Genomic DNA, 12,500 nt, shown 5'->3' on the forward strand with positions numbered 1-12,500 from the left:
CCCGCCCGCACGCACGCACACCATCTCTCTCACGGTATCCGATGGGCCCCGGAGGCCTGAGGAAGGACAGGTTCGACTGCTGTAGGTCTGATATTAAGACATGCCTGATAAGTCCGCGCACTCATGCCAGGACTCATTCATGGCCTGTCAAGAGCAAGTATGAGTTAATGACTTTGCATTCTCATTTTCTTTATTGTCCCGGCGAGCTTGACTGTGCTCGCTGTCTTCGCGCGAAGCAAACCGAGCAGTCAAACGGTATATGGGAACAGAATGTCCCCGATGTAAATGATGGCTTTAGGCGGAGTTGCAGGGGTGACAACGGTTCAGTGTGGCTTTAAAGATGCATGCGTTTTCGGCGGTGTGACGATTACAGAGCAGAACAGAGGCGGCGGACTTGCGCTTTGGACGCCAGGAGTTGTGTTGTGCTCATTTTCTAACAGTCTGTTGCAGGTTTTTAAACTTTCAGGAAGCATTATTGTCAGAGATGCAAATGAATCTGCAATACACATGCAACAAGCAAACTGTCCAATGAAAGTCTTAGCAGTCAAAGCTCTTCAATCTGCTGGTATACCCATGCAGTGCTCAATGTAAAGCCATAGATGGCACCACATGCCGACTAGCACCAGTTGACATCCAGCCCCGGATGAAAGCAAACATGGTTGCCACTTCACTCACGGGTGCCACATGCAAAGCATGACAAAACAAAACAAAACAAAACAATCAAACGTCCCCCTTTTGCACACAGCAGACCCACAACGCACCCAACACAAATATAAACACAAATCAAAAGCGTTACAATGTAAAATCCCCTTTTGCATTATCCCTCCCATGAGCCCTTGCTGTTCTTCCAGCTAAGCTAAGCTAAGCTTGCCCCGGCCGCCGCGTGTGTGTGTGTTTGTGTTTTTGTGTTTGATTGTGTGTGGAGTTTGCATGTTCTCACTGTCTCTGCTTCCTCAGTCGGCTGACCGGCAACTCCAAATTATCTATGACTGCGACTGGTTGTCTTTGTGATAAAATGGCCACTTGTCTAAAGCCTGACCCCGCCCTCTGCCCCCAAAAACACTGCTGGGATTGGCTCCACCGCCCCTGAGTGCAAGAGAACGTGGTTATGAAAAGAGATGGATCAGTTTTTTACTCAAATAAAGTGACTACATTTAGCTAGCACATGTATTTTTTTCTCTTGCTGAAGAGAAAGATCAGGCCTGGTTGTCGGGAGGCAGCCGCAGCTGCTATAGGAGGAGCGTGAGATCAAGCGATGCATCAGAATATAGAGATTAGCATTGCTTCCCATTGGTTTGTCACTAAATCTCGCACACCGGGTGCCCGAAAAATCACGCGTCTCGTCGTCAAACGTGCCCTGACGGTAAAATCAGATGGGGAGCGCCACTTAGATTGCCAGCATTCACTCCTGATTGTTTGAGTGTGCTCCGCATTACTGTGATTGTATATAAATGAGACGCCGCCCTTGCGTACGTCGTATCCCGTAATTGTCCGGAGTGTAATTTTCATTAAGTGTTTAATTATTGTCGGCTTTTGTGTTGGTGAGGACTCGTGTCTGTCCCCTCCCCTGCCCCCCCAACCAAAGCTGTGCGCTCATTTGACAAAAAACACACAAACGTACAGTAAAGTGAATGTCACTGATTGCGTTTTCATTTTTTTTTTTTTACCTAAATTTTGACGGCATTAACTCACGATAAAGTACTTATCTGGGAGTTAGCATCGGTGTCGCGCTGAAGGCCCGCAGCTGTGCCAGCTTCGCGGTATCGCCGGTGAGATAAAGACGCCGCCCCGACTCCCTGTGAAGATCTTTGTCTTCGATTCTCGGCGCGGCGTCGCAACAGTCTCAGCGTCTCTCTCGGGCTGGAGGTTGGACTCGCGGTGGCGAGATTGAATAAAGCAGAAATGCACGTTCGCTTCAATCATAGAGCAATTGCAACATTTATTGAAGTGTTGGCTTTCTTGTATTGATTTTTCAACACATTACAAAAATACATATATCTTCAAAACAGCAGATGTGTACTGTTCTGAAATCACTTTTTTTTTTCACAATGATGCACTCCCACCTCCCCTCCCCTCCCCGAAAAAAAAAGAGACCAAGGAAAAACTATTTTGTACAAAGGGCGTAAGTGAAAGTTGTGAAAAGTGAAATATGAAAAATGTATTTCAAAATACAGTTGCAAGTGCCATCACAAGACCTATAACCAACTATAAGAAAAAGAAAAGAAAAGAAGATAACCAAAAAAAACAAACAATTCTATTCATGAATGTCTCATAAAGTTGGTGTGGGGGAAACAAACACATTCCCGCACGACGTATTGTGCTCCCCTGCCGATGGTTCTTCCTTTAGGATCTTCATTCTGTCTCTTTTTTTTTGTTGTTAAATTATTATTATTTTTAAAATCGCTTTGTTTTACATCCGCACGGGATAGCTTCACCAAACCAACAACAGGAAAACTCTTAAAAGTAAAAAAAAAAAAAAAAGTTAAATAAAAAATAAATCAAAACAACAAAGAGACCAAGTAAACAATAATGGCACCACTTTTGTTTGAAAATAGAAAATAAACTGATATCAAATCATCTGTCATGATTCTGCAATATTACATTTAAAAGATTTTTTTTTTTTTTATCCCATACAGTGAACAAGTAATCATACAGAAACATGAAGATAAAATCCCTCCACCGGAATAACCATACGAAAAACTGTTATGGCATTCAAGAGAAAAAAAAAACAATACTTTATCATCATTTAAACACTTACACAGAGTATTTAATGGCATACTTCAACACTGTAAACATATTGTAAGACTGAATGCGTGACTGAGGGTTCTCCGCCAGGCTCGGGACTGTGTGACTCGAGGGGTGTGTCAGAGTTGGGCTGCACCACTTTGGCCCTGGACTCTGAAGCGGCTCGGAATGGACTGACTGCGCGTTTACACCAGTTTTTTACACCAGTTTCTAGAGTTTTTTTTTTTTTTTTTTTTTTTGCTTTTTTTCTTTGCACTCATGCATCAAGACGCGGACGTTAAGGATAAGTGTTCGGGAGCTGCGTGTGGAGAATCACCTCAGGATTTACCGCGATTCCCCCATTTTCCTATATATATATTTATATTCAAACAAAAAAAAAAAAAAGGAGGAATGACGCGGACAAAAAGGCCGGAATGGGGGAATCGGGAGGTTTGGGAGGGGGGGGGGTGTGGGGGTCGAACTCGCAAGTGACAACAATTTTGGTAATTGAGAATTGCAGTGGCCAAAATGAGAGATGCAGTCTTGGTCTCGTCTCATGTGGTTTTTCGCTGTCTCTCTCCCTCCCTCCCTCTCACGCTCGGCCTGTCTCACTCTGATGGTCCCTTCATAAGATGTGGCCAGCATTTTGGGGCACTGGGAGACGAGGGGGGGGGGGGAGAGAGAGAAAAAAAACACACTTTTCATATGCTTCCAATTTCATTTGAACGACTCTTCCCCCTGGTCAAGGTTCCTGTGCTCTCTAACTCCCATTCCGTTCTCACATTTCTTCATTTCTCTCTCTTTTATTTTTTTTTTTGACTATAAGAATGGCCCCTACTCAAGGTCGCCCGGCCATTCCCAGTTGCAGCTGTGCTCAAAATTATCATAACTCATATAACCACTGCCGCTCCACCTCCCCCCCCACCACCTCCTCTGCCTTTCCTCTTCCTCCGCCAGATTCATTTCAGGATGAACGATGCAGAAAATAAAAACCGTAATCCCCAAAAGTCACGAACGTGCACACTGTCTCAAAATCTGTTACCGGGAGTTAAACCCGTATCACTTTGTGCGGCGAATGAACAGGCTTCCTTTCCTTTAAAGCTGCTCTAATGCATGAATCTGAGCTAGTGAACTGTGAAACGACACCGTCGGAGAGCGGCTTAGAGCAGACGGCGGGGAGACGGGGACGCCGCGCGCGCAACACACACACACACACACACACACACACACACACACACACACACACACACACACGCACGCACACACGCACTGATAGGAATCCTATTTGAAACAATTTTTTGTGGCTCTCCAAAGAGGGGGTGAAAGGGGGGGGGGGGTAAGGGACGCGGCGGGAGGCAACCTGTGTCAGGCGGAGGCGCCACGCCCCGGCGCAGACAGGAGACGGTCACAACTGTTGAAGTAGCTTTAGCTTGACAATTATCATCTTTATTGTTACTTTTTTTTTTTTTTTTTTTTTTTTTTTAAATTTCTATTTATTTTCTTTGAGTAAGCACACGTGATGGGATGGGGTGAGGTAATCAGGTGGGGTCTCGTAAAGCAACGATGGACGACGATCGACCAGACGGGAGCATCTAGCGACGGTGACACAAGCAGCTGGTCTTCTGATTGTTTAGTTTTTAGGCCATCTTTCTTTCTCTCGCGTTAAAAGTTCGGACTACTCTGGCTGTCATCTTTTTTTTTTTTTTTTTTTTTTTCGTTTTACTTAGAAAAAGAGAGAGAGAGAGAGAGAATATATTTACAAACAATTAACAGGACTGTTTCTCCTTCTCACGTTGATCACAAGTAGTCTCGATTCATTCAGCATCTTAAATACGGTGGATTCATCCGACATCGGGAATGTTCTGAGCATCAGTTAGGGATTTTTTTTTTTTTTTTCCTTTTAAGTGCAACTGTTATTTATGCCCCGTCCAAAGCAGGTTCAATAATACAGTAAATGCAATTAATCATTAGTCTCTTTTTTTTTGTTTGTTTTTCCTCACTTGCCAATATTCCTTTTTGTACGAAATTCCGAGAATAAATTAAGAGCAACTTATCGTAGATAAGAGCGGATTTTTTCAAAATCCAGCTGGATGGTTTATTGTCAGGCTGACATTCAGTGCTTTAGGCCTGCGTGAGGGAATGGATTGTAGTCCGCTGCTGCTGTTTCATATAGAAAACAATTATCTCTTTACTTTAAAAGCTAACGCTTGACACAAATTTTTACTCTCACGTAAGCTTCCTTAAAGGAAAAAAGGGGGGGGGGGGCAGGGGGGCAAAGGGAGAGAAAAAAAACAAATTTGCATTAAGAGTGACTTCTTTCCAGTTCTCGCGTTTTAGAAAACGAAAAAAAAAAAGAAGTTTTTAGCACATTTCAAAACTAACTCCATATGAAATCCCACAAAGATGCACCTGCACATGCCAAATATCATTACAAAAAAATCCAATAAATACAGAAATTATTGCACAGTAGAAAGGCTCCATGGATTCCTAACTGATAAAATCCTCAGACGATATGCCAAGAAACACCGAGCTGGGCATTCCAAGACGAGTTCTCATTAAAGTTTCCCCTCTGTTTTATTTTTCTCAGGTGGCAGTTTCTGTGACAAGAAGAAGAAAAAAAAAGATGAACATCAATCAGTCTTGATTTTTTGTTTTTTGTCTTTTGTCTTTTTTTGTCTTTTTTTTTTTTCTTTCTAAGGGAGATGTTTCAGCCAAGTCTTATAGCTGAAGAAGTGGTTATAAGGACGTTGTCTATGCAATCGTGTCTGTATGAGTGCGTGTGTGTGTGTGTGTGAGGATGTGTGTGTGTGTGTCTGTGTCTGCGTGTGAGTGTTTGCTTGTACACGACACGGGACTCCTAAGCGAACGCCCCTCCCGCGCCCCTCCCCCCCGCCCCCCACTCAGAGGGGCCTCAACCTCGGTCCGCCTGCTCCAGTTTGACCTCGCTGGCCATCAAGTGTTCGCCGTGCCACTTCTTCATGTGCTTCTCCAGCGTGCTGTACACGCTGAAGGGCATGTGGCAGATGTCGCAGCGGTACACCTCCTTACCGAACTGCCCGTGGGTCTTCATGTGGCGCGTCAGCTTGGAGCTCTGGGCGCAGGCGTAGCTGCACAGGTCGCACTTGTAGGGCCGCTCGCCCGTGTGGCTGCGCCGGTGCACCGTCAGGTTGCTGCAGTTCTTGAACACCTTGCCGCAGTACTCGCACGTGTCGTTCCTCTTGTCCTTGGAGCTGGGGGGCCGGCCCGGTCCGGGCCCCCGCAGCAGGTGAGGGGTGCTGCTGCCGCTGCGTCCCGAGGCGCTGCCGGCCTCCATCAGCTCGCCCGGCGGGGTGGAGTAGCGCAGGCTGCCCGTCTCCGAGGACGAGTGCTCGGAGGAGGTGCCGAAGGGCGACTGGCGGGAGTCGGTGAAGCCCAGGAAGGGTTCTCGGATGAAGTGGCGCGAGGCGGCGTAGCCGGCCAGCAGCTGGGAGTAGACGTTCTCCGGGGAGATGATGGGGATGGTCGGCGGCAGCTCCATCGGCTCCTTCTCGATCTTGATCCGCTTGTTGTTGTTGTTGCTGTTGCCGGACGGGCTGGGGCTGGTGATGGGCGTGGGCCGCCGCTGGAAGAGGCCCGGGAAGGACATGGCCTCGGAGACGCTCAGCCTCCCGTTGAGGACGGGCCGGTGGTCCGTCGGGTGCTCGTCCCGCTCCCGCTCCCGCTCCTGCTCCCTCTCGTCCTCGGCCCGGTCCGCCTGGTCCCGCGGCCCGCCCTCGCCGTTGGACTGCCGCTCCAGGCTCCTCTTGGCGGCGCTCAGCTTGAGGTGATTGTCCAGGTGGTTGTAGGGGTGCATGATGCCCACCCCGCCGCCCTCGCCCACCCTCTCCCCGCCCAGGGACTTCTCCTCGGGCGACGGCCGCGGCCCGTTCTCCCTGTTCGGGGCGAACTCCTGCGAGTCGTCGCTCAGATTGGAGTCGGGCCGGCTGCCGTTCCGCAGCTCCTCCTCCTCTTCTTCCTCCTCCTCTTCCTCCTCCTCTTCCTCCTCCTCCTCCTCCTCGTTGTCAAGCCCCAGGCCCATCCCTCTCAGGTCGCCCTCTCGGAGCTTGTCCTCGCCCTCGCAGCCGTCCATGCGGCCGCCCTGCTCCGGGGAGCCGCTCATGGAGCCGGACTTGTTGTGCATGTGCGTCTTCATGTGCCTCTTGAGCTTGCTGGCCTGGGAGCAGGCGTGGTCGCACAGGTGGCACTTGTACGGCCTCTCCCCCGTGTGGCTGCGCCGGTGCACGATCAGGTTGCTCTGGAACTTGAAGATCTTGCCGCAGAACTCGCAGGACTTGTTCTTTCCCGGGTTCTGGTTCTGTCCCTGGGTGTCGGGCGGACTGGAGGAGCCCAGTCCCGCCTGAGAGGTGGGCGGTTGCGGGGTGTAGGTGAGGAACGGCGGGGGCTTGGCCCCGGGCTGGAAGAGGGTGGGGCTCAGCAGACGGTGCATGGGCGGCACACGGTTGGGGGAGAGCGGGGGCGTGGGCCCCCCGTTGTTGGTGTTCCCCGCCAGTTCCCTCAGACGGCGGGAGAAGTCCATGGACGTGGGCTCCATGGGGTTCAACCGCATCACCCGCTCGAAGGCACTGGGGTGCTGGGAGAGCAGCCCCATCTCCTCGGGGCCCAGGCGCTCCAGGGGGGGCCTGGGTGGCGGCGGGGGGCTGACAAAGGGTGGGGTGGCGGGCAGCCGCGTCTCCAGATACCCCGGGGGAGGCGGGTGTTCCCTGAGCAGGGGCGCGGCCATGCGGAGGAGGTGGAAGGGGTTGCTGGCGTCGCCCAGGAAGGTGGGGAGCGGGGAGCGGGGCAGGGCCTCGGCGCACGGCGGCGGCGGCAGGGCCATGCGCGGGGTGAGCGAGCAGTGGCCCGGCTGGTTGTCCAGGTAGATGCGGATGCCGTGAATGTGCTGGGCGTGCTGGAGCAGGAACCAGGCGCTGGAGAAGGTCTGCTTGCAGGTAGTGCAGATGTAGCTGGATGGCTCATTCTTATCTGTTGGCCGGGAAGAGAAAAAAACAAAAGAAAAAAGACCCAATTAGTAACGTACTTATTCCCCCCCCCAAAAAAAAAAAAAAAAAAAACGTTGGGGATGTACCGTCATCCGTTTGCAGTGTCGTTGGGATTACGCCATAAAAGTAATCCAACTACTGACGACTGAGTACTCCTTTAAAAAGTAATCGAATTACTTCTTGTTTCTACTTTGTTCCATAAACAGTCAATTGCTACTACTCCTCACTTTAGTTCACAAAAGATTAAGTTGCTCGGTGCTTTGGAATGAAATTTATTAAAGTGCAAATGTTGCGATTGCAAATAGCGCCTCTGTCCTCTTAACATGAATGAATGTTTGCTCTCTGAACACAAACATGTCACATTTTGCACATTTAACCTTGCCTTATGCAAAGCCTGTAGTGTTAAAATAACCTGTGACATCGGGACATTTTTAGATTGCAAAACATTTCGGAAAAGTAACGGACATGTTACGTGATAAAGTAATTATGATACAATGACCAGATTTGCCACAGTAATCCTGTTACACTACTCCGTTGTTTAAAAAGTAGTTTCATTACAGTAGTGGATTACTTAGTAATAGATTACTCGCCGCCACCGTCCGTTTGTCTTTTTTTTTTTTGTTGCGGCGCTAAACTGAGTTAATAAAACTTTTCAGCCAGCGGACGAGGTCCCTCCGTGGGGCCTTTTGTCTTTTTTGTTTTTGCGCCGCATGAATTTTTGAGGGCGTGCATGTCTACGGGCTAATGCAGATGGCAGGTACTGCCCCGGGGCCACGACGCATTATGCTAATTCTAATGTCAGCCCGGGCTTTAATATACAGATCCATCTCGTCTACTGTGTCATTTCCATACGGAGGCGGGGGAGGAGGGAGTTGGGGGGGAGGGTGAGAGGGGGCGGCGATAGGAAAGCGGGGAGGGGGGGGGGGAATTAAGAAATAAATAAAAGAACACACCGATGGGTGGGTGGAGGGTTGCTGGGTGGAGAAAAATAAGAGAGAGGGGGAGGGTGGGAGGGTGAGGGCGGGTGACATGTGGCATTACGGCAACACAGGAACACAAAGGGGAGGGGGGGGGGCCCAGAAGGGGTGATTGAGGCGGTGGGGAGACAGTAGAGAGCCCTGCGGTCTTCACACGGCGTCACCATTAAACAAGTTTTTCATAACCCAAGTAATAACTGATACAGCACAGCACAGCACACACACACACACACACACACACACACACACACACACGTATGTTTGGGGACAAACTGACAAATTGCCCTTTTAAAAGGAACGACTTAATAACGGCGAATGAATCCATCCATCGCTTGGATGCGAATAAACAAATAAATAAACACAGAGAAAAGCTTTTGGGGTTTTTGTCAGTTCGGGTTCGCCGTCTAATTCGGCGCAGGCAGGGGATGGATAAAGAAGGTGGGTTGGGTTGGGGGGGCATTTCACGAGACATCTGCAACGAGTTTTATCGTGCTGTGGCCACCACGTGGTGGAGTTGGTACGGGGGGGGTTGAGCTTGACCCCCACCGGGAGTCTCGGGCCTGAACTTGAGAATATCAAGATGAATAATATAAGATGGCCGCCCGCCTTTTGCAGAGGCGCCACATGTTCGCACACTGTCACACACACACACACACAAACACACACACACAGGTCTTTTTTTACCACCTTTATTTTCTATTCCCTGCCTCTCGCTCTTTTCTCGGAGCACACGCACGCACACACACGCACACGCACACACTGGAGAGGGGGAGGGAGGGAGAGCGAGAGAGAGAGAGAGAGAGAGAGAGGGACGTACGATGCAAAGCAGATGAGCGAAAGCCGATGTTGGATCAGTGTCTGGTACAGGAAGCCGATTTGGCCGTGTGATTCGCTTTGGCTTTTCCTCAGGGGAGACGGGGGTCAGAAAAAGTTAATGAGGGGCTCATTTACCGATTCTGTCTGTTTTTTTTTCTTGTTTTTTTTTCTTTGCTATCCCTGTGCAGTTGCGGGGGGGGTCGAGGCGGTGGGGAGGGCTCCGCCACGGCTTTCGCTCTCGGACGAGCGGCACCGCCGGCCTCCTCCTGCTACCGACGTGTCTGTTAGCGTACGCACGAATGCTACACACACGCGTGGATGTGTGGGTGTATTTTTTTTTGTGTGCGTGCACGTGTGTGCGCGTGTGTGCGTGCACCCGGCGCGAGTGGCGGGCTGCCTGCCCGTGTTTAGTTTGGCAGAGCTTCACACGGCCGCTTGGCAGCCGAGAGCTGGACAGCTTAACAGCTTGGACGGGGAGAAGAGAGAGAGAGAGAGAGAGAGAGAGAGAGAGCGAGAGAGAGAGAGAGAGAGCAGGCGAGGGAGAGAGAGAGGGGGGGGGGGGGTTGGAGGAGGGAGGAGGGGGGGGCGAGGAAGAGAGGAGGTGGAGGGACTTTAAGGGGCCAGACGGACATGCTCGGGCGCACGCAGACGCTGCACCGGGCAGGTATTTACACCCCCCCCCCCTCCCCACCCCCATCCCCCAGGGGACTGCCTAGGGGGAGGATGGGGGGGGGGGGTGTCTATCTACGCTGTGGGATGGACTTCTGGGAGCTGCGTAATCCAATCAGGCCTCACCCTCCCACCTCCCCAAACGATCGATACCAAATGAAGTCGCCGGCTTCCAAATTGTCTTTAACTCGTTTAGACGTCCACGCCGTCTTCTTCTTTTCTCCCTTTCAGCACCCGGCTGCCACCATGGGGCGACCTACCGCCGCCGCCGCTACCGCCGCCGCTGCAGGAACACAAAAATACATTTGCATCCTGTCACATCCGACGCAGCTGCGCCATATGCTGTTAAGGGAAGCGTGGCGGCTAATAGAGTGGCAGCTGATGGCTGCCGCCGCCGCCGCCGCCGCCGCCTAATGACGGCCAGAGACGGATCTCGGCAACTTCTCCAAATGAGCGGGGGGGGGTGCGGTGGGGGGTGGACAGATGTAGGTAAACGCGATGCTTCAGGAAGTATAAATAATAAAATAAAAAACGATGAGTAAAAAACGCTAAAGGCTGTCATCGCCGGCTTCATGGGAAAATAGCCGGGGTGCTCTAACGGATGTGGACGCACTGAGACACACGCACACACGCACGCTCTGGCACGCACACAAAAACAAACACACACACAGACACACACGCTGGGAGAGTGTGAACGCCGCCGCCGCGTGACGCTCGACGCTCCGGCCAATAAAAGTCTTCATTAGAGGAATCACGGCGGCGGCCTGTGTCACGCTTCGGTTTGCGGTAATTACACTCGTCCGTCTGACACGGAGGAGGAGGAGGGAGGAGGACAGGGGGGGGGGGGGGGAGGAATAGAAGGTGGAGGAGGAGGAGGAGGAGAAGGAGGAGGAGGACCTTCTCCCGGCGCTGACCGCCAAGGTCAACTACCAGTTAGAGAGTGACACTCGCAATCCCACTGCACACTCACACTCACTGATGGCGGAACCTAATCGTCCAATTTGCTGCCTGACGCACAAACACACACACGCACACACACACACACACACACACTGTGTTGTCGCGTCTCGAACGTGTTTTCTCGAACCGCAGCTCTTCACTCCGAGGAAGCGGAAGTTTTTCTTTTTGTTTTTTTTCTTTTTTCAACCACCTCCACTTCTTCTCCTTCCTCTGACAGCGATCGAAAAACACTTTGTCACGACCGCATCACCTGCACGAGCGTCGCTTCCTGCGCTTAATAACGGCCAACTCTCACACGGGAGTCGAGCGCAGAGGTGCTCCGCTCTGCCAAAGTCCAAAAAGTCTGCGACCAGTTTTTCCAAGATCGGCTCGCGCTGCTTTTTTTTTTTCGCCCCGTGCAACAAAACAAGAGCAGCGCGGGGCCGGGCAGGCAGGCAGGCCTGGGAGGAAGTTATTAAAACATTGGCACATGCATGGAGCTGAGGTGGGCCAGTAATAACGCCAACTCCACTGCGCCCCCCCCACATCCCCCACTTCTTTACTAAACCGCCGAGCCAATTAACCCCGTCTTCAGGGACCGAGATCTGAGCTTTACATCAGATTTTATTCCTTCCAGATTGGCTTTTATAGCCATTATTTTGCCTTTAAAAAAAAAAACACAAAAAAGAGTACAAACAAAATGCCAGTGAATGAAGGAAGGGAAAGGGCCTGAGCGCTATTGACTGTTTGCATATGGCTGGAGAAGGAAAAGTGAGGTTGGGGCGGCTCGGGCAGCGGCACGCAGACGTGTTCAATTTAAAAAAAATTCACATGTGCCATCCCAGGAAGTCTTAACGTGATTTATTCTGTTCAAAGCGCACGCTTCCTCCATTTACGTTACTGGTTCATTCTTTTTTTACTTTTACTTTTTTTTTCTTCTTGTTTTTATCAGGCCCGCTCTGATCCAGAAGGACTATAATGGGGCCGCAGAAGAACAACACAAGTCCAGGAAAAGCCGGAGCTCCTCGGCTGACAGCGAGCAGTGAGGAGATGGTAATGAAGGCCCACTGATGCCAAATTAACTCTCGAAAAGCCAGAAGGGGGTGGCGGCAGCGGCGGCGGTGGTGGTGGTGGGCTTTCAGGGGGAAGTGGGGGTTTGGGCAGATCATAATTGAAAATAAAGCGGCGTTTTGAACGCGAGCCCACCCCGAGTTCCCTGCGTCCGCTTGGCGAGAACACTCCGACATCCAGGGATTAAAGTTTCAGAGTGCGAGTTTGGTTGCCTTCAGCCCCAACCCACCACCACAAGGTTGAGAGGAGGGAGCTGCAATTCGTAAATTCAGGTCATGTCGGGCCG

The 12,500-nt window shown here is 51.0% G+C and overlaps 1 protein-coding gene across 1 annotated transcript in view; it reads right to left on the reverse strand.

The window, feature by feature from the left end:
• Positions 1–1,914: 1,914 nt before the first annotated feature.
• bcl11bb (BCL11 transcription factor B b) overlaps positions 1,915–12,500 on the reverse strand; it is a 36,353-nt gene continuing 25,767 nt past the window's right edge. Inside the window, exon 4 of the mRNA XM_076048329.1 lies at positions 1,915–7,725. Coding sequence (XP_075904444.1) covers positions 5,636–7,725 — 2,090 coding nt within the window. The 3' untranslated portion in view covers positions 1,915–5,635. The remainder of the gene's footprint in view (positions 7,726–12,500) is intronic.

Source organism: Nelusetta ayraudi, unplaced genomic scaffold (genome assembly GCF_046127955.1).
Source record: "Nelusetta ayraudi isolate G7.1 ecotype Tasmania unplaced genomic scaffold, CSIRO-AGI_Nayr_v1 ptg000100l, whole genome shotgun sequence".
Taxonomy (NCBI): Eukaryota; Metazoa; Chordata; class Actinopteri; order Tetraodontiformes; family Monacanthidae; genus Nelusetta; species Nelusetta ayraudi.